At 37.5% G+C, this 25,487-nt stretch overlaps 5 protein-coding genes across 7 annotated transcripts in view; 1 reads left to right on the forward strand and 4 right to left on the reverse strand.

Moving 5' to 3' along the window:
- Positions 1-7,912, forward strand: part of LOC117237775 (plexin-A4) — a 425,345-nt gene extending 417,433 nt beyond the window's left edge. For both annotated transcript variants that reach the window (XM_033502106.1, XM_033502115.1), the window contains exons 7-12: positions 327-2,005; positions 2,117-2,330; positions 2,419-2,602; positions 2,775-3,485; positions 3,586-3,731; positions 3,824-7,912. In XM_033502106.1, coding sequence (XP_033357997.1) covers positions 327-2,005; positions 2,117-2,330; positions 2,419-2,602; positions 2,775-3,485; positions 3,586-3,731; positions 3,824-3,997 — 3,108 coding nt within the window. In that variant the 3' untranslated portion in view covers positions 3,998-7,912. The remainder of the gene's footprint in view (positions 1-326; positions 2,006-2,116; positions 2,331-2,418; positions 2,603-2,774; positions 3,486-3,585; positions 3,732-3,823) is intronic.
- A 65-nt stretch (positions 7,913-7,977) lies between these two features.
- LOC117237790 (NPC intracellular cholesterol transporter 1-like) lies at positions 7,978-13,141 on the reverse strand. Of its 2 annotated transcripts, none has more exons than XM_033502137.1 (10): positions 12,888-13,141; positions 11,875-11,984; positions 11,560-11,806; positions 11,401-11,474; positions 10,853-11,300; positions 10,260-10,505; positions 9,839-10,141; positions 9,185-9,749; positions 8,590-9,072; positions 7,978-8,512 (listed from the first exon to the last, which is right to left on the reverse strand). In XM_033502137.1, exons 2-10 carry the CDS (start codon positions 11,973-11,975, stop codon positions 8,115-8,117), a joined length of 2,865 nt encoding a protein of 954 aa, XP_033358028.1. In that variant the 5' UTR covers positions 11,976-11,984; positions 12,888-13,141; the 3' UTR covers positions 7,978-8,114. The 2 variants fall into 2 exon arrangements, with proteins under 2 accessions (XP_033358028.1, XP_033358018.1); XM_033502127.1 differs by lacking the exon at positions 12,888-13,141 and adding an exon at positions 12,491-12,556.
- Positions 13,142-14,030: 889 nt separating this feature from the next.
- LOC117237813 lies at positions 14,031-16,823 on the reverse strand. The gene is made up of 3 exons (XM_033502175.1): positions 15,898-16,823; positions 15,528-15,815; positions 14,031-14,560 (listed from the first exon to the last, which is right to left on the reverse strand). Exons 2-3 carry the CDS (start codon positions 15,651-15,653, stop codon positions 14,213-14,215), a joined length of 474 nt encoding a protein of 157 aa, XP_033358066.1. The 5' UTR covers positions 15,654-15,815; positions 15,898-16,823; the 3' UTR covers positions 14,031-14,212.
- A 441-nt stretch (positions 16,824-17,264) lies between these two features.
- On the reverse strand, positions 17,265-21,134 carry LOC117237805 (PI-PLC X domain-containing protein 1-like). Its single transcript, XM_033502162.1, has 7 exons — positions 20,725-21,134; positions 20,175-20,294; positions 19,885-20,058; positions 19,346-19,577; positions 18,685-19,035; positions 18,192-18,379; positions 17,265-17,687 (listed from the first exon to the last, which is right to left on the reverse strand). Exons 2-7 carry the CDS (start codon positions 20,224-20,226, stop codon positions 17,326-17,328), a joined length of 1,359 nt encoding a protein of 452 aa, XP_033358053.1. The 5' UTR covers positions 20,227-20,294; positions 20,725-21,134; the 3' UTR covers positions 17,265-17,325.
- A 1,396-nt stretch (positions 21,135-22,530) lies between these two features.
- The window catches only part of LOC117237799 (palmitoleoyl-protein carboxylesterase NOTUM), a 32,614-nt gene continuing 29,657 nt past the window's right edge, over positions 22,531-25,487 (reverse strand). The window contains exons 7-8 of the mRNA XM_033502149.1: positions 24,616-24,929; positions 22,531-24,077 (exon numbers count right to left, since the gene is read on the reverse strand). Of these exons, the coding sequence (XP_033358040.1) occupies positions 23,740-24,077; positions 24,616-24,929 (652 nt within the window). The 3' untranslated portion in view covers positions 22,531-23,739. The remainder of the gene's footprint in view (positions 24,078-24,615; positions 24,930-25,487) is intronic.

The raw sequence follows: 25,487 nt of genomic DNA on the forward strand, positions 1-25,487 counted from the left end.
AGGAGACTTCTGTATAATATCGTCATATATGACTTTTTCGAGAGTAAATAAGAACCAAATTTTTTATCTATAATAATTTCGTAATACTCAAAAAACACAGGGTATAGCACATAGGATATAGTATGGAATATACAACCTTATTTAAAAGTCTTAATACTTATACATTAATATTATAAGAATACCAAGCGAACTAGAACGAAAAAGTCTTATTGATTTGATAGGTTCGATCAGTCTCGAATATAATTAAGGTATAAGGATCTGTTTTGCAATAAAAGTATCTTTTGCTTAATTTTAATATACAAAGTATGACAATCGATTTATTTCAGGACATCTACCGAGGCGTGATGGTTGGTGGATTACCATGCGAGCCATACAAGGAACTCTATATACGCACAAAGCAAATAGTCTGTCGAGTGGATGGCCCAGGTACAGAAGAAGGCAAACGTGGACCAGTAATCGTGAGGATCGAAGATTTCAGGGGCCAATCCGAATACAACTTCGAGTTCGTAGATCCTCAGATTCTCTCCATATCACCAAAATACGGACCTATGAGCGGTGGCACCACCGTAAGGATCACCGGGAAATATATGAACGCTGGCAGTACTATCAAAGCCTTTATCGATGAATTACCGTGCTCTATAATCAGTGCAGAGATGAATGAAGCGCTCTGCATGACTAGCGCTAGTGATCATAAGAGGAATGGAACGGTGAAGATGACATTCGATGGTGCATTTCGGATCTATAGCGGAACTTTCGAATATGCTGATGATCCAACGATCGAGAGTGTAGAGAGTGGCGTTGCTGGTCAGATGAAGATTCCGAAAGGTATTCCAGCAGGAGGAATAAAGATCTCGGTAACAGGCAAGAACCTAGGCTACATTCAGAGTCCGCAGATGTACGTGTACTACGACGAGAAGATGTTCGTATCGCAATGCGAAGTGCACAGTCAAGAAAGCATGATCTGTAAATCACCCACCATCGAAGTACCAGACAACGTTGTCCTAGACGCAGAAAAACCATTAATGTTGGAATACGGCTTTCGCATGGACAACGTGACAGGCGTGCAGAACTTGTCGCAACACGGATTCAACCATTTTCTCCTCTACCCGAATCCTATATACGAGGTGTTTGACGAGGAGATTAAGTATTACAAGAGCGACTATTTGACCATCAATGGCCAACATCTAGACCGCGCTTGCCAGGAATCGGACGTGACAGTACAAATAGGAAACGCGTTCTGTAACGTTACTTCGCTCTCTAGGCAACAGCTCACTTGCAGACCACCTCTGACACAACCACCAGCCATCGATTCCGATGGTTTTCCAAATAAGCAAGAACTGCCTGAGGTGATTGTGATCGTAGGTGGCACACTCCGTTACAATATAGGAAAACTGAGCTACGCACTGCCAGCTGGTCTTAATGGACCACTATCGAAACCAGCTCTGATCGGAGTGATCGCCGCCATTGTGATCTTAGTATTCGTGTTTATCGCCTTCCTTATTGCATATCGACGCAAATCTACGGAGAGCAATCGGGTACTGAAAAATATGCAAGAACAAATGGATATTCTAGAACTTCGTGTCGCAGCTGAATGCAAAGAAGCTTTCGCTGAGTTGCAAACAGAGATGACAGATCTCACAGGCGATTTGACCAGTGGAGGTATACCTTTCCTAGATTATAGAACATACGCTATGATGATACTATTCCCAAGCGACGACAATAGCCCCGTGCTGCAATGGGATCGACCGGAATTGGCACGCAAAGAGAAAGGACTGCGCCTATTTGGACAATTGATAATGAATAAAACGTTCTTGCTCCTCTTCGTAAGGACTCTCGAGAGCAATCGATACTTCTCGATGAGGGACAGAGTGAACGTGGCTAGTCTTATTATGGTTACGCTTCAGAGTAAAATGGAGTATTGTACAGATATTCTGAAGACCCTCCTAGCGGAACTAATTGAAAAGTGTACGGAAGGAAAGAGTCATCCGAAACTGTTCCTTAGACGGTAAGTTTAGTATCCTCTTGGAAAAATATTTTGATACTTTATCATTGTTTAATATTTATCACGATTGTAGAATAATTGTAGAGTGATAATGCTACTTCGTTTATGTTTCAGAACGGAAAGCGTCGCTGAAAAGATGTTGTCAGCTTGGTTCACTTTCCTCCTGTACAAGTTTATGCGAGAATGTGCTGGAGAACCATTGTATGTACTATTTCGTGCAGTAAAACAACAAGTCGATAAGGGCCCCGTCGATGCGATTACATCTGAAGCACGATATTCGTTATCGGAAGAGAAGTTGATCAGACAGTCCATTGACTTCAAACCAATGGTAAAATTGTTGATTTCAATAAATCTTCATAATTTCTTTTTCGTATTACGACGTTCTCTTTAATATAATTTTTAAATTGATTTTTTAGACGGTCTACGTGTCTATATCTCAACAAACGGTCTTCGTCGGCGGTATGGATCCAAACACAGAAAATGTTCCAGTCAAAGTTCTCGATTGTGATACGATATCTCAAGTGAAGGAGAAGGCGTTGGATACAATTTACAGAGCCACGCCTTACAGCCAAAGACCAAGGAAGGATGATCTTGATCTTGGTAAGATTCGAAACTTTTAAACTTAACATTATGTACATTGTCATAAGTATTATGACGCTAACGTAACTAAAGTTAAAATTTTCGAATAAATATAACCAGTAGGTGACCTAACACTTACTAACAGACAATGTAAGTAATATATATCCAATGTAATACATAATTTTTGCAACAGAATGGCGAACTGGAGCATCCGGTAGATTGATCCTCTATGATGAAGATTCTACGACAAAAACGGAAGGCGAGTGGAAGAAACGAAATACGCTGAATCATTACAGGGTACCAGACGGAGCATCGCTCAACTTAGTCTCCAAACAATCGTCAATATATAATCTATCGATCCTCTCCGAGAAGACGGACAAATCGCACAAATACGAAACCCTGAATCTTAGTAAATTCAGTTCAGCCAGTCCACCGCTCTCCCGTGCCACATCGCCGTTAAATCAGAATCACGACGGTGGTTTGAAATGTTGGCATCTTGTCAAGCACCATGACTCCGATGCACGAAAGGAGGGAGACCGTGGAAACAAAATGGTGTCAGAAATCTACCTAACGAGGCTATTAGCCACGAAGGGTACACTTCAAAAGTTCGTTGATGACCTGTTTGAAACAATCTTTAGCACTGCCCATCGAGGATCAGCTCTTCCCCTCGCGATCAAATACATGTTTGACTTTATGGACGACCAAGCACTGCAGCACGGCATATCCGATCCTGAAGTCGTTCACACATGGAAGAGCAATTCGCTCCCACTCAGGTTTTGGGTGAATCTGATTAAGAATCCGAACTTCATCTTCGATATACATAAATCGAACATCGTGGATTCGTGTCTGTCCGTCGTCGCGCAAACGTTCATGGACAGCTGTTCCACTTCAGATCATAGATTAGGTATGTAATACCTGTTTGACAGTTTAACTTCTATGGATCTTTTTTCTTGAATTTTGGACATGTTAATGTGATTATCTTCATTTTTTAATTTTATTTATAGGCAAGGACTCGCCGAGTTCTAAACTACTTTACGCAAAGGACATTCCAGTGTACAAAGAGTGGGTAGAACGTTATTATGCAGATATCAAAGTGATGCCAGCCATATCCGATCAAGACATGAACGCCATGCTTGCCGAAGAGTCTAGGGTATGTATTTTTTCTTTCTTTTTTTTGCGATTCTAATAGAATTATAGTTATTGCCAATACTTATTTTCTCATTTTTCATTTCCTTGTTATAGTTGCATACGACGGAGTTCAACACGAATTGTGCCCTGTACGAATTATACACGTACGCGGGTAAATACAACGAACAACTGATAGTTACTTTGGAGGAGGACGAGTTTTCACAGAAGCAGAGATTGGCATACAAACTCGAACAGGTACACAATATAATGGCGGCGGATAACCCCTGATGTACCATGAACTCTATGAAGCATATGACAAAGCCCGCCCGCCAAGAGTTACCCTGCTGAATATTCTACCGCAGTTAGGTACTCTTAATGAAGCACCAAGAGGACTGGCCTATGTTGTAATCGATCGTCTCAGGTTTCCGTGCAAGCCAGTTATCTCAGCTTAGTACGCGAATTATTAACACAAGAAGAAATTGCACAACGGACCGCTAAACTGTTCGAACAGGAGAAATATAAAATGTCTACGAGGACTGAAGTGTTTTTGTGACAAAGTCTTCTGAATTTGGTCGCTGGTTGGCAGGTGTGGCAATAATCACAACAGCGCATTGTCACGCATAATTGTACATAAAATACCAAAATCACGATTAATTGTAATAGAATTATCGATGTGCAACCACACCACCCGGCGGCCACGCAACCACATACGAAATGAAAACTGAAAAATTTTTCGCGTGCTATGAAATCGTCGTGATGACGATTTACACGCCGCGACCGCCGGCGGATAGGGTTTTAAAACGAACGAAAAAAATAATAGAACATTAGTGTTATAAGTGAGTGAACGAATCAGCCGATCAAACCGATAACTTGTAAATGTGTTTAAAACGGTCGATATTTGCCGCCGCTATCGGAGATCGGCGATTTTTAACGAAGAAACATTTCCATCCACCGCTATTAGCAGAAATTTTTTTGAATTACGAACTGACGAATTTTAATAAATAAGATAATTAACGATTAACGATGATTAATTAAACAATATGAGTATATTATATATACATGGATGGTATGTCGTATGTATATGTGTACATATATACACTTTATACCGGCGCAAAAGTATGTGTGTATGTATATGCAGTATCCGAAGAACGAGCGCGCGTACAGTATAGGCGCCGATACCGAGATATTTCTCTCGCGGCGATTAATCGTTGCACGAGAAGAGAAAGAATGAGCAAGAAGAAAAGGAAAATGAAGAAACAGAGGCGTCGCGATAGCAATTTTCGTCCAAAATTTGTAAACGTGAGCTTCGACCGTCATTGATTGAGCAGGATGCCATACTGTACGTACGCCATGCATTACGCGTATTATTTATACTTACATGCATTCAAAACGAAAAAAAAGGAAAGAGTCATCCGCGAAATCGGAGACAGACTGTGTATTAGTTGATAGGTATTAATCTATGGACTATGGCCGCGCGCGAGGCCAGCTCGATGTGACGGTTGTGTTGAGTGTGCGTGCTTCCCCTCCTTGGTCTCCAGCTCATTGTTCCATTTTATCATTAATCGTTCGTTCTCATCGTCGTGCATCCATCACCTGATATTCACCTGATCATTGTCGCGCAATTCATGTTCATCAGAAAAAAATCCCTCATTGTCCTCGTGTCATCAATTACCTCTCTTTGTATTACATGTAGTAAAGATGTCCACTATCGGCGCCTCTTCTACTCTTTCTCATCATTCCTAAGAAATCACATTGTGCCACTCTCTCTTCTCCCTTGTAATGCTTCAACGCCTCCGTCGTCATGTTGTTGTCACTCTTAATTATTGTAATATATAATGAATAACGATCACTGTTGAGTATTGTCTGATTGTAATACATTGATATTGAATTGATATGAATTGATAATCATTAATTAAAGCGTAACATTAAACTTTGTGGATGTAGCCATATTGGTATGGGTGAAAGTTTAAAACAATTGATGCAGATGAGAGTGGTCGGGAGCCGTTCGCGATAGACAGCGCTCGAAAAACCTCTTTGTTCTAGGAGTATTTTACCTGTACGCCATTTTCAAACGAGTCGAATCGTATAAATCGTTCGTTTTAATCTATATACATATGTATAGAGAAAGAGAGAGAGGGATCAAACCTGGTATCATCGTTTTCGAAAACCCTTCGCTAGGAATCTTCATAATCTTCGCTGTATCATTTCTTCCAAGTTAATCGTACTATTAACGAACCACTTTTACAAACGCACATCGAAACCCAATGAGGTGTTTCGTCACGTGATAAGACTTCTCGATTCCGCGTAGGTAAGTTTCGATAAAATATCGAGACTATCATAAAAGAATTCATATCGCCGAAGGTGTTCGAATCGGAGCAACCTTCGTGAGTTCTGTCAACGCGAGCGGCTAGTAGCGAATGAGTGTTGTTTGTGTATGCGTGAGAGTGTCCCGTGCGTCAATTCAATGTGCAGTTGTCAGTGGAGAAAGTATTTATTGCTCAAAAAACATCGGAAGACCGTGTGTGGGAAGGAAAGGCAGCAGGAAAAAATGCGGAGTTGGTAGGCTACGGGAAAGGAACGGGGGAGGGGGAATGGATGGGTGCGTAAATTAAAAAGCGGCGAACGTACGTGAGACATAAAGAAGAAAAAAATGGATCACAGACAGGGTACTCCGCCAAGTCGAGAAACACGAGAAGAAAACCGAGAAGATACTCACGTTGTTCAGTCGCTGTATCACTTACAAATGACAAAAATAAATAAATAAATGAAAAAATTAACAAAAAAAGACAAAGGACTCGCAGCGCCCTCCCCCGCGCACGCCGACTTCAAATGGTACTAATAAACCCAAAGTGCCTCTGGTAGATTTTTGGGCATAAGCTTGAGTAATAAAGACTACATAGCGTTTACTATAAAAGCACGATTACGACGCGATCGCTGATTGTAATAAAACGATGATAATAATAATTTAAACAAAACGAAAAGGGGAGGAGATCGAAAAGAAAAAAAAGGGAAAGTGAGACAAACGAGTAGGAAGGAGACAGCGAGAGAAGAGAGAGCAAGAAAGACAAATAGAAAGTGAGGGACAGGAGCGCGTGTAACGAACATGTAAGTACACGTGCTTACTTATTGAAACACAAAAGAAATAATAACAAAAAATAAAAACAACCCGAAAGGGCGGAGTGCGGGCGTACCGGGTGTACGCGGTGCGTACGCTAATTACACGTTTAGATAGGTATACATATAGTCGGTAGCCTAGTCTCTATATCAGTGTCTGCCCTGAGTGTCTTTCCCATGGTGTATCCCTATAAAGTGCGTGTACCTTGAACTCCTGGTAAGCAGACGTGCAATTTCCTTGAAACGTTCAATCAACCTCCCTCTTTGCTCAGTCATCATCAGCCTTTGAAACGAAGGAGAACCCGCCTCTCCCTTCTACCAACGTCCTCCTGCGCCAACTTTATCACCCCTTCCACCACCAATATCATCGTTATTATCATCAAATTCCCCCCTCCCTTCGTAACGCGTTTAACTGTGCTCACACATCACGCGTCCTTCGCCACACTACCGATCGGCACGTTTTGCTAAGTAAATATTATTATTGTATTGATGGTTCCTCGTTAATTATGGAATGTACGATCCCAATTTGTAAAATTCGAACTAAGTAAGGAGATGTGTATCGCCGTATCGTTCGTGCGTGGCTTGCTGCCCCGGCAGTCTACTACCGTGTATGCTGAGTCGTATTTGGAGAGAGAACGTACGCCTCGAATCGAATGTCTTTGTCGAAGGATGACCGTGTACGTATGAGCATATATTTAGGTCTTCTTGTTTGCTTTGTCTCTGCTCGAGGAGGTAAGATTGATCTTACGTCAAAAAAATGGTCTCGATAAAAGGAGGAGCGGGACCATTGGTACAGAGTGAGATGACAAATAAGAAAGACTGGGAATGACAGATCATTCGAATGAAAGATTTGCATGAATGTTTGTGGACTGTGTAAGACTGAGAGAGGCAGCGGAGGGAGCTTGCCAATCAATCCGGGGTCGCTCCCTCGCCGCTCATTTTTACGTCATAAACATTAATTATGATTATACATACAAAACAAAAAAAAAAGATAATGCATCCAGCAACACGATTACGTTACGTTTATAATAGTCATGTTCCTTTCCGATCAATAATTATTAATAAATCTATATCAACCTTGCTACATTATTTTGTACTTGTTTTTTTAATCTTAATATATTAGATAAATATATATATATATATAAATAATGCCGTTTTTAAGTTATCCGATCTTTATTATTATTATTTTTGTATAAATGTGTGATTAATAGTACGGATAGTGTAATAATTTTGTATGTTTATTGAACCAAAAATAAATATTATTGATAAAGAATCATCTTAGGCGTTCTGTTTAACTCTCCGTCGCTTTATTTAGGGGACTAGTAACGGTGTCGTCTGTATCCTCCACCTTCTCTGGAGATTCTGGTTCTCTATGTGATCGTAGACTTCCTGGCCCAATAGTGCTTAATATAACCGGCAGAAGAAATAATCCGTGCCAGAGACCAAACAATATTACCAAAACAAAAATCTTTAAAAACGCATGGAACACATAACTGTCCGAGAATACCATCATGGAAAGTGCAAGTAACGTCGAGCCAGCACCGTATGCAACCGCTGCACCAATGTACCTCACCGCGATATGTGCTCTTTTTGTACGATCTTCATTTCCGCTTACACTCGCAGCATTTATAAATGCGTGTGCAACGTGAGCAGCGTAATCCACACATAATCCAATGCCCAATTCCAAACCTGGAAAACAAAAATTAATATAATAGTGTTGACAAAATTGTGCTATGTTGAAATTGTCAAAGAAACTGATTACGCACCAATGCAAGATGCAATATCTATTGTCAAGCCCCAAAAGTACATGAATCCGCAAACATTCAAAAGTGTAAGAAGTACGCATAAAAAGATCCAGAAACATGTCTGCAGCTCAGCGATCAGTAACCCTGTCATTCCCATGACACAAATCAAAGCCAAGAAGACATTACGCTGAACTTCTTGAGCGATTAGTTTGTCGGTGACCCACAAGCTGAATACTTCGCTCCAGACTGTGACGAAACCATTGACTCCAGCATCATGTGCCACCTGCTTACTTTCATCCATCGCTGGGATCCATTGATGAGGACCATAAAATCGTTTAAAGGTAAGATCTATAGTAGCTACTAAAATCGGTGCAGTACTTTCACCGCACGTTAAGCTTTTTCCAAAACGGAAGTTCCGTTGATATTTGCCTCCATTTCGACTAAATAAGAACTTGGACAGATATTTTCGGAATTTCACGTCTTCTAGTATTTCATATCTTAAATCTGTTAATTAAAATATTTATATATATATATACTTATAAAATATATTATTGATTTGTTTCTTATAGTTTCTTTTTGAATTATTATTGTTGCAATGATAAAAAATATTGTCAACCTTTTTGAAAATATTCCAAGACAAATTTGGCAAAATCACTGGGCCAAGAATTTATACTTTGTATCGTTGATAAATTTCCAAATTTCTCAGCCAAATTTATTAACTTTGGAAACTCGGCGGTATAATTGAAATCTCCCATAAGAATCATTGCTTCGTAACCATGTTCGGGATATTGAGTGCGTCGTACGTCAATATATTTACTTAAATACGAATGGCTTGGTATAAACCAGCCTGGGTCAAACCATTGTTCCAATTTTAATGTACCCATAATTCCAGCCGATACTGTAACTATTGTTATTAATACTATCATTATCTTTCCGGGTTTTGTCAGAATTATATTTGAATATAATTTATTTATCAACTTTGCGGCAGGTTCTTCTTGCGGACTAGTGAATTTTTGTACAAAGTTTTCATGAACGATGCAAGGTAGTATCGAATTTCTTTTATTCTCGATTCGTCGGGCGTCGACGGTAAAGAAGGCAACGTAAAACGTGACTTGAAATAAAAACGTCAGTAGCACTCCAACCGCCGCGTAAATACAGAATGATTGAAGGGATGGCAATATCTAGAATTATATATAAAATTTAATATATATACACACACACATACATACTTTTCATCTATGTAATAAGTTAAATGTCAATTCAATCTTACTGTGGATGCACCAATAATAAAGGCAACAACATCAGTAAGAGAAGTAATAATAATAGCCGAGCCTGCATGCCCTAACATTAAAGCTATTCTTTCTTCTAATGGCTTATTTTGATTCAACTTGTATGTATGTATTTCTTTCCAAGATGCCATTATTAAAAAATTATCGTCTATTCCAAGAGCCAACAACATAAAAGGTAAAGAAGTATGCACAGGTCCATACGAAATCCCAAGAGCAGAGCACACACTGATTGAAGCTATAAAAGCACCACCCACACACAAAAGACCGCCAATTGTGAGATAGACCTGGAGAAAATTGTATTTTGTAAAATTTAAAATTTGTGCTTCTCATAAAATCTTTTTATGAAAAACCACATTCATATTCCAACTTCTTATATCAATGAAAGTTTAATATAGTACTCACTCTCCATCCCACCCAATTGTAATCCGAGAATATGACTAGAACGTAGAAAAACATTAAAATGAATCCTATTGATAATATACCAATATTTCCGAACATTGTTACAAATGTAACATCACCAAAGCTTCTACCAGCATCATACCAGATAGCTAATGTATTATTTACATTTTTTTTGTCATTTAAAATCCTTGCATTTTCGTGCAATATATCCAAATAGGATAGCTCCCACTGTAATACATCATCTGTTGCCTAGAAATAAAATATTATTTTTATTCCAAATATTTTTATGATATATGCAATGCAAAATATATAGAATTTATATTGATTCTGTTAAAGATCTAAGATGTTATAAAATATATATTATAAATAATCTACTATTTTTTTTATCAAAAAAGCGACATTTTAATGTTGATCTTGACAAAATCATTTCAAGAATAAAGCAAGGCCTAAATCATATAAAAAATTTAAAGTATGTGGTATATAATGTACACATTATAAGCTGTTTAGTGATAATATTTCTATAAGACTTTTGTAAATTCGAAACTATTTAAAACATTAGAAATCATGATTTAGGCCTTTTTATAAACTTACCTTACCCAATCAGCTGTTCCAACATCGTTGCCAAAATTATTCATATCCACTTTTGAAAAGTTTACATTAACTGCCCATTGTGTTCTTACTGCTGTGGCTGAGATGATTTTACCCTCTTCATCTCTTGTTATACCGCCCAATAATTCTGTAAAATTTAGTGGATGGCCCAATGTGGGACTAATTTTTGTGGTGTTTATATCTTTAATAATATCCTCCTTAGTTTTATGGAGAATCACATTAGTGTCATATTCCCATATATCCAAGATACTGCTTAAAAGGCAAGCTTTTGGCAAATTGTTTACTACATTACAATAGAGCTCAGGACTAACATGAACTGCAGGTTCAAATACAGTGTTATTAATTTGTTTGTCTGGTTCAATTTCAAAGAAATCATCAGTCAGCAGTTGATCGCTGCGCTTTTTTCTATGTACAATACCTGATATGACAGGTACTCTATTCATTAAACAAAGAGAAATTAGTTTTGGTTTTTGGTAAATCTTATAGTATCCATAAAATAAAGCTTGTTCAATAACATGCACAGAAGAATGCTTACTTGAAACATACATCTGTCCATGCAATTTGATCAGAAGTTTGTACAGAAATAACCTCCTTTGTTATTCCATTTAGCTGAAAGAATTTAAATAAACTAAAATGTATATTACACACATAGAGAAACCTTACTACAATAAAATATATAAGTAAAAGTAGATACTCTTGCAAGAACTTCTGGTTCTAATACATCATCAGCAGTTAATATCATATTCTCCATTCTCAAACCCTGTTCAAATTGTTCGAACATCCATTCTGTGTCACGAACAAAGTCAGAGTCCTGTGGAACCCATAATTTCACAGGATTTTTCTCTTGATGAAAAAAATATAAACCAGAAAGAGAAATCAATACTATCACAGTACTTCCAATTATCCATTTCAACGGTCGTCGAGCAATTCGCAACCCGAGTCTGAAAAAAGATATAAGCTGACAACGAAGAATTCTTATATTACTCAGAGGGCATATTATCAGACCTACCTATAGAAAAAATGTTCCACCACTTCTGATAAACGCTGTGGTATGCGTTGCAGAAAGCTTCGGAAAGACCGTTTGTGAACTATTCTCTCTTCTATCTCCATTTCTTTACGCTGAAATCGAATCACAGCACCATGATTTCTCTTCGAATCATGATCGAATTTTACGCGCAATAAGCGCAAACCTTATCGAATCACCTCAAAACGAATAATTCCGTTCGTAATCCGAAGTTACGGCTTTATAGTCAGTCCTTCGCAACGGGTGAAGGACAATGTATACCTAACCTCTAAATTTGGCGACCGATTAAGTACACGAATAGATATAGAAATGTAAAGAAAAATATACAATCAAAGACGAACACTTCCATTTGAAGCAATTTGTGCACGGAACTTTTGTCTAGCTCCGCGAACAATCGACTGTCACTATCCATAGTGACCCTTCTCGACTTATCCCTCGTTTCGCTGCATCAGGTTACATCTGATAGACGTTACGCTATCAGCGCGCGTAACTATCGTCTAATGTAAATTATCATATGAGTGGACAACGGAATTACATGCATCGATGGTTAATAAAAAGTATCTGTTTAAAAGAAAAATTAAATTAAAAATTTGTATGTTACCGTTTCTATACACTGATTTTGTGTTTTAGTCCCAACGAGGTCTAGAAATGACCGTATATACGTATACACATTTATTTCTTTGTCAAGTTTTTAGAGCTAGAATTGACGTGTATACCGGTTTTGAATGAATAAACATTGCAAGATCTGGATTTTCCAAGAAATTGTAATGACGTAACCAATTAAGAAGATATTAAATTCAAGAATTTATAAGAATATACTATTAATAAGAATATATTACAATCTAAATATATAAAAAATGAAGATATTAAAATGTCTAACACAAATATTTGCATTGTTGCTTTGCATTACAATTTGCACTCTATTTCAATATAGAAAACTAACTCCAGCCTTCACAATTTCCGTGTAATATGGAAAATTACAAAGGAAGAGAATTTACCAGGAGCACTACACGATTTCCACTGAGATCGATTCTTTAAAGTATCACTCGTACTTCTTGCCAGTTGAATCACGACTATGACGCTTTGCTCTACGAATCTGAACAGGTTGCACTCAAAATTAACTTAATAACTGACTATTGATCTCAAAGACGTAACATAACGAACACGTCATAATCTAGACAAGCTAAATACTTATCAATTAAATCCAATGATAACGAAGATATTGCACACCGAGGCAGTGTTCGCTTTCAGTACGTTAGCAGTTGAAACTCGAATAAGCACGATGATCGCGGCTCTTATGTGGCTCGATGTTGCATGTGCACATGCTGTCTGTGAAACAATAACTATAATTAATTTCTTCTGCGGTTTCTTTCATGTCTAATTACGAATTAGTAATCAGAAGGGTGCACGGCATATGACTGATGAAGCGCAGCGCATTGTCTTAATTTCTCTGGCAAATAAATTAAAATAAAGTTACCATCGTAGTTCTATAAATGACAATATATATTCTGGTTTATCGGTTGTTAATTCATGCATTGAAAAAGTAGCATGACGAAGAACACTGTAATTGGTCTATAACAGGAAGTTGATAGATCGTTAGAAGAACTGAAGATTTGTTTTTGCAACGAGTATTGTGTAACATGCACCTTATCCGGATACTTCAAGATATTTTATAATGTGTTAGAATCACGTTATTCTTTGTATAAAAACTGAAGAAAACATCTTAAATTGTGACTGTGAAAAGAATTGGTTAAGAAGTTTACTTATCATTTGTGACGTTTTATAGGCCAGATTTGCATTTTTGCTACTAGCTTGTGTTAATAATGAGAGTTATTGGACACTAATAGACACGTATTGAACACGGGGTCAAATACGCGCTGTACTTCTACATTGATTAAATAATTGTAAATTATTCGAACTGCATCTTTATTGTGTTAAATAAATCAAATTACATAAATTAAATATTCTCGTTGACCTATTATATCAATATTTTCGTTCATTTATTTGCCTGTACGTAAAACGTCTATTAAAAAATGTTCATTGTGTCACATATAGATGGTACAAATATCTCGAAATTCTTTCCCGCATATTTTGCAAAAAAAAATCTTCAATAAATATGAAATAAAATATGACACAAAAACTTTAAGTTTTTTCATATTTCAATTTTATTAAAGAGACCTTTATAAACCGCACTAATGATGACGTCTACATTTACTGATTTACGCGACACGAGACACGTTGAACGCTGCAGCTACGTATCGTATCAAAATGCAACGATCACGTTTCTAGAACTGCAAGAAATACGTATATTACTATACCGAGATCAGGATGCGTAGTAAAACGCAGATACGACGGACATGTAAATTAAAATGCAAAGTTCCGAGATGGACAGAATTGTTATGCAATAACGATGCAGGTCCACGAATTTAATGTGGAGCAACGTACGTAATATGCTAACTACCGCAAAAGCGGGTAAAATCAATCTAGCCATAGGAAACAGCGGTGACGTAGTCAGCCATATCGGTGCAATTAGCAGATAAGGGATGACAATTCCAAGATCATGTTGATGTGCATTTCTGATGCGAACCACGTCCTCGTGACCTCCTCCGTTAGGACATAAAATTATGTCGGTACTTGCCAACCACATTTTGTCCTCCTCGCTGTGAATCACCTGTGAAAAATCGATCAAAACGATGCGTTCCAATTATGGACTTGTAAATATTATTACGTTAAAAAATCTATTATCAATAATCTCTCCTTCGATAATCAGACTTGGCACTTTTTGCCAAGAACATAAATACGTATGTAATCAAGTGCTTAAGTACGTTCAGAACTACTTTCGTCACGATAAGCGGCGTGGCGTAATATAAATAATGATCAAAAGTATTTCGTGTTTTTATTAATGTCAACTTTGAAATGTCTAAATGTATGTTAACTCTGATTTGTCTGTTAGGTAATTTTGATAAGACAGGAAATATGTATTTTATAATATTCGATCACGAAATATCTCATCAAGAGATAACAGTGTATCTTGAATATACTTAGTCATACACCTACAGACACAGAAAAGATATTAGATGGTAGTATTTATACTAGAATTCTTATCGTTATAACTACGATATTCAAGATCAACTGTTATTGATTTCTTAAATCCGCTAATCAGTTGACACTTAGACATATGGCAGAATAGAAATCGTATTGGTATACAAGTGATGATTTTGAGAAATTAAATTTAATCATATATTTCTATAATAACTTTAATCTCTATCATGATATATTTTCATGATGTAGAAAAAATATGTATAATGAATTTCTTACAATAGTAAACGTAGAATACTGTTTTAGGAAAAATAACACTGAACTAAATTATCTTTTTGATTTTTAAAAATCTTGAAAATTATTTCCATGATTGTCAGCCAGCCATCCATGTAAACATAATATAATTTAGTTTTGACACACATATAGAAGATTAGGAATAAAGAAATTATTACGTCGAAGAGATTGATAGTCGAATGATAAATTATCACATACATACGTATCTCCCGGTTAAGAGATTATAAACGACCAGACAGATTTTTTATTGATATCTAATGCTAGATCAAAATAAGGATTATATAAGGAAAATAAGGATATTTTACCCGTCTGGTGGCTCGTATTCGCCCAGTGAACCACGTCAGGGCGTTCATCTTCAGAATGAGAACGCATGACCACCAAACGTAAACGACCCACAGCTCTTTCACCTCGTTCGCAAGATTGTTCTCCATTGTTTCACGTTAGCCGTCCAGCTGGCTTCGTACCGAGAAAGAAAACGCGAAGAATGGGCGACGTAGCTCGTTGTTTCCTTAACGTTTCATTCATCTCATTGCGTGCGCCATTCCGTATCTCGACGAGCAAGAAGGGGACCATTTATCAGTGTCGTGATAAAGCTACGATAATGGTGGTCAACGAACGACGGAGATAAATAAACACAAAAAGGAAAGAAGAAAAAAAGAAAAACTAAGAATGTACCAAAGTATGGAAACACGAGGCGTATTTCAAAGTTAGTATGAACGCGAGTACGCGAGTGGAAAGTCGGTTAAACGAGAGGAATCGACGGATGGAGCCGTGTTAAAATTCACTTCGCATGGATTCGTTGTCGTTCGCTGCTACCAGACGACTGACTACCTCGAAAACCGGTGTCCCGAACGTGATCTCGCTTTCTACAGTCCCATTTGGAAGTCAAATCGATGCGCGCCACGCTGATTCTTCGCTGGAGCACGTTTCGGAAACGTCGCGGCATTTGTTTCGAACGAACTCGTTTATTTTCCTCGGTGGAAACACGGCCGCGTTAAAAAGTTCGGGAATTGTAGGACACGTGGTTCGTGCAGCAAGTTTCCGCCGTTGAATTGAATAGCTTCGTGCTGACACGATGCTGAGAAATGCGAGTTTGTGAAGTTTTCGTGTTATTGTGAGATTGGCTTGATGATTTTTGGAAATGTGAAACGTTGATTGAGCAAACGTATAGCGAACTCCACATATTCTTTTTGTTTGAAATCTTGAGAATATTAAATATAGTAATAGTAACTATCAAAAGTATCCGGTTGTTATATAGGTTTGTTATATCGTTGAATTGAATTTTGGAAAATAAAATTTTGTTTGTTAGCTCAACCAGAACATTTTGACCGCCACTATAAGAGAGATAAAAGCATGTCTTCTCGTTAGTACATGTATTGATACTTCCATTTAAGAGCTTTTAATGTACATGTCTCTTACAACAGTTATCCTAAGATTCTTTATCACGGTCAATCGACGAATCCGATCTACTAAGAAACCATTAATCAGTAATTTATAATTTCTTAAAAAGAAATTACTGCCGATTTTATCCCTTTAACTCATAAGCATTTCTATTTTTCCTTATACTTTCTCCTTCTCGATCTTTCGCATTTCAAAGATAATTATCAGTTTAAATAATTCAAATAAATTTAATAAACACCTATATCTTTCTGAATATTTTCATAGAATGCTCTATCGAATAATAAATTTCAAAACTTTTTCGCAAGAAATGGCTTAGGAAACTTATTGCAAAACATAATTTGATCAGTTATCGTATTTTTAATTACTAGGTTGTCCAAAAAGTTTCTTTCGTTTCATAAGGTGATAATAGATGAACAACAATTTCTGTTTTATATTATTTTATTGAATTAGGTATGATGCATTTCGTTCTATTTCTATTATTATGTTCGTGCATAATTGAATAAACTAATATAAAACAAAAAACATTGTGCGTCTATTATTTCTTTATAAAACGAAAGAAACTTTTCGGATAACCTAATAGAATTAGAATCATTTCTAAAGGAAATTCGAAAAACTTCACATGTTCCGCACTTTTCCTCCCACCAAGAAAATAGCATCTAATTAAAGTGAAATCTTCGTAGAGTATGCGAATTTACTGTCACGTTACAAACGCCACTGGGCGATGTTGCTCTTTTTAATGTTCGCCTGTATCGACACGTCGATCAGATTATTTCCGAGGAAGAAATCCGTTGCGACGATGTTCGTTTCCTTCCACCATTCCTCTTGAAATTTGTACGTGAGATTTCTGTTCACCGAGTCGGCCATCTGCCGCAGTCCGCCGGATAAATTAAAGATTATGTCTAGCGGATACGGTGTTAATTCCGCCATCACCGCCCACAATGGATTTTGACTGTTCCGGGACTTCTTCGGACCCATGATAACTTTCTCCAAATATTTGAACAGCCCTTCCACCGTTTGTTGATTGCCCCAGGCTTGAGACATCGTTGGCCACAGCCAGTCGTATTCTAGAATAAAATTAATTTACAAGTACGATTCGCGAAATAAAATTGAAATGATATTGAAAATAAGAACGAGTACTGTGCACATTATATTTCTAAAATCCTCTTCTTGGATATTTAAATAATATAAAGTATATGTATAATATAAGTGTATGTTAAAATAAAATACCTGATGAACTAAGTACAGCTGGCTGAAAAGGTATTACCTGAATATTTTATACTAAAGTATATATTTTCGCAATATAATTTTATTTTGAAAATATTGAACAACTAATGTTGAGAAGAATAATAAATATTCGTAAAGAATAGATTTCTCGTAGTCTCTCTTCTTTAGTATTTTATAATTTTTGATAAAATGTTCTAAATATCTAACATGGTCAAGTGCTTTTATGACCAACTGTATAAAATTCAAGTAAAATTAGAACTTTCATTAAGCCAATTTTTATATCTGGATGAATCTGCATATTGACCTAGGTAATTTCATTGAACGGAGGTTGATAGTAAATTTACCATTAACAGTGTGCTTGTCGCCGTAGCAAATTATCAAGCGTTTCCCTCCGGTCCAAATATCATTCAAGGTCGGACCCAGACCTTCGACCCCTCTATCGGGTTTTAGAATCAAGCCTTCGAATTCTCGCAAGAGGATCATAGCCAATCGACAATGCCTGTTCGGTCTATCTTCAAATCCCACGGGAAATCTAAAAGTAACACAATTCCATGTTGAACATCGTTTCCCTCCAACTATAAAATATGCAGTTATTCTACTATATAAATATCACCAAATTATTCCAATTTTTCTCTCAATTCTTATCCTACAATAGGGTCATACATGACTTTCGAACAAAAATTTCCTTTCAATTGTTAAATACACGATATAAATATGTTGACCTACTACACTTAATTTCATAGCCATTTGAAATCAATTTGCATTACGAGCACCGAATTGTTCTCTCGGTATTATTGATCCGTAAGTCGTCAGTGTTGCATTATATCGCCAATTTACCTATGAAAATCCATGATGACCACTTCTCCCCTAGCGACGTTCAGAAAGTTTCTCACGTCTTTGATGATGGCCGAGAGAGGGGTGATCCGGATGACATCATGATTGATCCAGAATCTGCTTATGTGATTGCCCTCTTCGATGGCAGTGCCGTTCGGAATTGACGGATAATAACCAACCCTGATGTCTAGATATCTTATACCGTGCACTAATTGTGTCCATATATCGCGATCCTGTGTCAAGAGATATCTTTGAAACGCGTCCCGCCTCGTCAGGTCACCGTGCTTGTAACATCCGGAATTATGCGTTCCGGGTATCAATAAACTTCCTATCGGAAGCCTTCCTAATTGCTTCCTGAAAAACATAGCAAATCTTTTTTATATAAATTTTCGTAAAGGAAGATATTCTTCCTTAATAAAATTTAGATTTAAGAATTTATTGAGAAGAAAATCTTCCAGTAATGTTTGTTAAAAAAAATTTCGCAATGATATTTGTTGGAAATTAAAGAAAATGATTTTAGTACAATTTGAAAAAATAGATTCTTAATTTTAATTTCATATAAATTTTCTTAATGAGGAAATATTCTTTCCGAATAATGTTTATTGGCAAGTGAAGCAACTAATTTGAATAATGTTTGGAAACTTACGGAAGTTAAGTATATTACCTCAAGTCGTACATCCATGTTGGCCAGATTTGTAAGCAGGAACTGGTAAGGATAACTCCATCCTTGTAAAGGGCAGCATGGTGTTTCAGGCAATGTGGACCAGGAAGCGTCGCGCCATCCTCGGTATCCCATCCACCCGGAAGTGGTGGACGACCCACGGTGATATTCGTTCGGTAGTAACCGCGTGGATATTGCAGCGAAGTCAAAGTCAGCTTAGGCTTCACCGTTTTATCTGGAAGCGCGATGTCGATGGTTGCGTCGACCGATATCGAAATGGTTACTTTTGAATTTTAAACTTCGATGAAATTGAAGAAAATACACGCTTTTGTTCACTTAAATGGTTCGTGTAGCTTCTTTTGAATAAATTCATGACATATGACGTATATAAAAAGTAATTGCCATAGAAATGGAAAATAAAAATTATCGAAGATAAAGAAAGGAGAATAACGAAACTATAGATTAATTAGCATCGGTAAGACAGGATTTAATCCTTGAATCACTAGTTACGACGTTCAAGAGAAGCAAACAAAACTTATTACTATGTGCTGGGTCAGCAGTGAACACCTTGATGGTATCTGGGTATCCTGTGCCCGATGGACAATCGAGATCCCAATTTACTTCGAGCTCAGCGTCGACCACCTTGTCGCTGGCAGCGATTGGTCTCCACAATGAGGAGACTGTCAGCCATACTTTTCCGCATTGTGCTGCCAATGCTAAAATCACGAGTGTTATCGTCAGCAATCTTTATCGATCGAATTACACGATCCAAGCTATTAAGAATATTGCAAGTGTAATACGAGAAGCACAGAAAATTTAGATTTACGCTCACCGATATCGCAAAATAAATGAAGAAGCAGCAATATTACACCCTTCAGCATCATCGAGTGATACTATTTTATCCAAGCTTCCCGTATAAACCGTACTCCAACGTTCAGCGTCAAAGATTTACCTATATTTATAAATAAGGATAAAAATTCAATTCTAAAAATAATCGAAGTTATGAACCTCTCGACGAAGGTTCCTATAGAACTAGATAATTTAATTCAGCAATAAACGAAGATGTAGATTTTTTATTTAAAATATGAAACTTTTTTTATAATATCAACTTTTACAGTGTTCTGAGTCTAGCTACCGACTACTAGAATGTCTTATTACTTGAAAGAAACAAAAGTTCGACAAGGGTCGTCTTTGTTACGAGTTCATCAATTTCTTTTACTTTTTAGTATAACTATACCGTACCGATTTCAAATTACAATTCCCACGAAATCTAATACCATTCGAATAACCAAAATCGAAACAAAAAAAGGAAACAATAAAAAGCGAGATGAAAATACGAAAAAACCGAATCCGAACAGCAGAGCAACAGCAAAAGCACTTACACGTAGCGCGCACACTCCGCGAGCCACTTCCGACGCAGCGAGTCGATCGCCAGGAGTCCCTCGAGTCCTGGTTCTCCTTGCTTCTCGATGGCCGATCGAGCATTCAGTCGCGCTTCGTTGCCCGCCCACGGAAGCGTCGCCGCTTTCCCGCGTCGCTTTCTTGGCCTGCAGCTTTTCAAGGCGATCGCAAACCGCTCGATCGGCTCATCGTCCGGCGTGGCAAGCGAACAACGATCGATTCGCGGAGTACCGTAGGCTGTACAGAAGCGACACAATGAAGAAGAAGAATAGGAATCGAACGCTCGTTATCCTGCTGGTCCAACCGATCCGGTCGTCTGGAGACAGTCCAGTGACTGAACGATAGACAACCGAACGACCCGTAACCGGACCAGTTTAATATAGAACCCGCTCGCTTATGGGACATTCAAGCACATTGTGCCATCCTTCCATCACTTCCTCGGACACGTCAATTGCTCGGTGGGGACCACTAGGCTGTCCTCGTTGTCCGTCCGATGGAACGTGTTCCGTTTTTCTCTGTCCACCGTTCGATCATCCTATCGACTGCCGTCCAACCATCGGGGGTCAGACCCGGTCTGACCCGTCGGCATTAAACACCATTTCCTGCGTATGCCGTGGAATATATAGTTTCGAGACAACGACTACGGAGGGAGGGCGAACAGATCGGAAAGTACGCGCCGGGCACCAAGCATCGACGGATCCCGGTTCACCGGGGTTTGGGGACGGATTCTGATTCTACATTGAATTATCACCCTCGCTCGTGGCTGAACAAGCGGGGAGTAAGGGACGGCAGTCGTGAGAGCTAACAGGATGATGATTAGGTACAGGTGCAGCCAACGAGGCGACTCGATTTATCGTTACTCCGCGTTCGATGATGTTTACCGAGTACCGACTATGTATCCTTGGTGTGTATATTCAAGCCATAGGCTTCTCTCGAAACTGTTTATCATTCGCGGTATGTGTTTTTCGAATAATTTTGGACGAACGGGAAGATTCGATTTAGTGGAAATTAATTTTTTTTTTTGGATTGTATTCATTGGTGTAGAATGTTTGACATAGAATTATAGAGATTGTTATATGATCAGGCAATATCACGTTTTGCCTGCGCTGTTCCGATTATACGTAAATAGTTTAGTATTTCGTAGTAATATACACACGAATGGTTAAATAGTTTATTCATTTGTTCGATAGTGTGAATTTTAGAAAATTAAACGTGTTGTAAAATTGTGTAGTCAATGAATTAGATTCTCTGACACGTTTTTATCGAAATTCTGTCTTCCTTAATAATTAGGAGGTAGTACATGTATTCTGCTACTTTTTACGTAAACTCTGATTATAATTTAATTATGCATTATTGACTTTTTTCATACTAGAGTTCATTAAAATATCTTCAACGAATGACTTGAAATATTACCTGAAAATATATATATATATATGTGTGTCTATTTTAAGCTCTTGTCAAAGAACAAAAACGCGAATGCAATTCGATGTGAAAATTCTATTTCTACCATTCAGCCATATCGATGTTCTACATACAAAGAAACGAAGCGATTGATTAAATGGTACACGCAATAAAATAAAAAAAACTCTATAACTCGTTTAGTATAACAGATATACAATTTATTTACAGTCTCACGCGAGTACAAAATAACAATGATTTGTATGACGGACGCAAATGTGAGGACAAAGCGTCGAAGAGGATTGATATCGATTGCAACGCGCGAAAAATAAATTAAACGCTTAGAAGAATTCTTCTCGTCTTGATCGTCGCATTTCTTTCTCTCGCTCTAAATAAATAATTAGTTAATCCTACAGAGAAGTATGTATATTACAGTGCCTGGGTACAATTAGATACAATGACCCGCGGCTTCTTTCTATGCGCACGCGCGCGTACGCGTTAACCCAACTCCTTAATTACTCTTATCGCGTTAAACTCTTCTAATCGGCGTTTACAGTACAGAGAAGGACGTTAATACGATTTGATTCGTTGAGGTAGATAATTTAATCAGTCTATGAAGCTGCTTTGTCGGTCGGTTTGCTCGTTATTGGCATCAATTCGCAAAATTCGGTTCCGGCGCATTCTATTGAGTCGAGCTGAACGTTAACTTCCAGTTGAGCCCTAGCTGGACATTGAATGCGGCACGACCATAAGCCGGCAGTATTAATACTGAGCGTCTCCAGTTCGAACTTCTTCGGTATACGTGTAACTGTCGGAAATTGCATTACTTAGTTCGTTCGAGCTTTCATAAAAGTTCTTCGATCTTGATCAGTCTATCAATAATATACAAACAACTTTACTTAATTTATCATACCAGAAACTACAATTCGAAAGATCGTTCTGCGAATATGTTGCTTTCTATCTGACCAGGTACAAACGTTGAAGAGGGAAGGATGTTTTGGTAAATTGAACGTCAAGCCTCATGGCTGATCAGCGATCGCGTCACCGCGAAGGCGAGTGAATTAATTCGTAACATGATTATATGCCCGTTTACTTTACCTACAACCTATCAAATAAATTAAATTACTCGGCTACTCGCGAGGTTGGTGTGAATTACACGTTTCACACGCAAGAACGAACGACGAAAATTGTTTAAAGAAATTGTCGTTGAATTGAGTAACTTGCTGGAAGATGAATTCGACCATAAAATATAATCGACTCGATTCCTCTAACGAAAATTCTAGGTATTTCATGGAAACTCTAACGAATACTTATGTACAACTTAATGATTTCAAATTTAATGATGTCAAAATTGTTTCAAGGGTCTGAAAAAATTCAAACAAAAAACTATGCTCTCCTCTAGAGACGCATTAAATGTCTTGTTTCCTTTCAGTCTCTTCTTTTCTAAAAAAGATTCCCAAGGAAATATTCATCTTTATCGAACAATGAAAGAAAATGACGGTCGATGAAAGTACAAATTAAAGTCTTATTTTTTTCTCCATCAACATCGTCATTTTCTATTGTTCTTCTTATGGAATGTATCTTCTTAATGCGACGAGTTAGTTCGCTCGTTGCGTAAGAAGATTTAACAGTTCGTCGTGATCCATACTGTTCAACGTCTGTATATCGATACCCAACGCGTTCGCCACGCTCTTCATATCGAGGCCGAAGCTCTTCAACAGCTCGATGAAGTCCATTTCCTCGCCGGTGAACGGGTTGTGCAGCTTTGGGCAGCTGTGATTACACTGCGGCCAAGTGCAACGTTCGATTAACCGGAAGTGGCAGCCCTGGACACACTTCCGTTTGCCAGATGGTATCACCGAGCGCTGCGGTCTGGTACCGTTGAACATGCCTGTATGGTTGCTGTCGTTGTTCTGCTTGTTACCCTTCCGACGACCTAGAATTTCAACGAATTTCAGATGATCCATTTCTTCAAATATGTACATTCTTCGACGAATACGATAAAAGAAATGGATAACGGAGAAAATGTAAAGCGTGTTCGGATTAAATAATCTGAAAACATTTTCACGTAAGAAGCTAATATGTTTGGGAAAGATATGTTAATAATTTTGTTCAAACATAGAATTTTTGCCCCATAAAAAATTAATTTGTTAGCAGGGTTTTGTCAATAAAGTAGTGGCAAAGTGATTTTGTAGGCTGAAAAATGTTACCCCTTCTAATTAAAGTAGCATGGATTGCAAAAATAAATATCTCAACAATTGTAAAGAACTACAGGACGAGGTTACTTCAAAATAATTATTAAAAAGATTATGCAGAAGTTATAAAAAGTTATAAAACCAAAAGAAATATCAAAGATGTAATGTAATATTTTGCATCCATAATTTCTCACTTAGTAATTCTTATCTATATTATATATTATATTTATATATATTATATATTATATATATTATATTATATATTATATAATAATTTACCTGTAGATTTTCTGCGCTCATGTTTCTCCTTCTTCATCTTCGATATCTTATTTCTGTCCCTGCGTTTGCCTTTGTGCTTCCGTCTCTTCCTCTTTTTGTTCTCCCTGTCCTGCATCAGGGCGTTAGACGAAATTTTCCTCTCGATCGATTTACCGATCATCGACGATCTGACTTTTTGCAACTCCGCTATGAAGTCGCTCTTTCCGCTTCTTCCCGGTTCAAACGAAGTTCCGTTTCCCTTCGTCAGACCGGATCGTAGTAGCTTCCGCAATGACTTCGCGCACGGCTGGTTCGTCTCAATTGGCGAACGAGTGCTGAAATTAACAGGGACGAAGTCAGTTCGCTGCCAGTTTCGCGTTGAAGCAAGTGAAACGGCGGAAAATGAAAGAAGAAGCGCTTTGTGTAACTTTTTTTAGAAAGTACAATATACAACAACCTGGCTTTTGTTGTTCAGTATTTTGTAATATGATGATGTAAATTACAACATGTATTACACAACTCGACTTTTGTTTATTAATTTAAAATTGTTATATGGAATAGGATTTATGAATAAGTAGAAAAAGATGAAAAAATATGCAGGATATACATAAGTTAGATGCAAGATAAAAAATATACAAATTAAAATACTCGTTATAATACACTGTTCAGTATTACTACAAGGTCGTTCTATATTTCACTTTAATTTTCAGTGTCTATATATTCTATTTTTGATAATTGTTTTAAAGACAATTTTTATTATAATTTCATCTCATTTTAATAACATGCCAATCTCTCTTTCTGTCAAGCTTATAGGACTCCTTTACTTTTGTTTGCTTAATTAATACACTAAGATCGTTCATAATAGCGACCTCTTAATTATTCTACATAATGTT

This window comes from Bombus vosnesenskii, unplaced genomic scaffold (assembly GCF_011952255.1).
Source record: "Bombus vosnesenskii isolate JDL3184/JDL3185 unplaced genomic scaffold, Bvos_JDL3184-5_v1.1 scf7180000013264, whole genome shotgun sequence".
NCBI lineage: Eukaryota > Metazoa > Arthropoda > Insecta > Hymenoptera > Apidae > Bombus > Bombus vosnesenskii.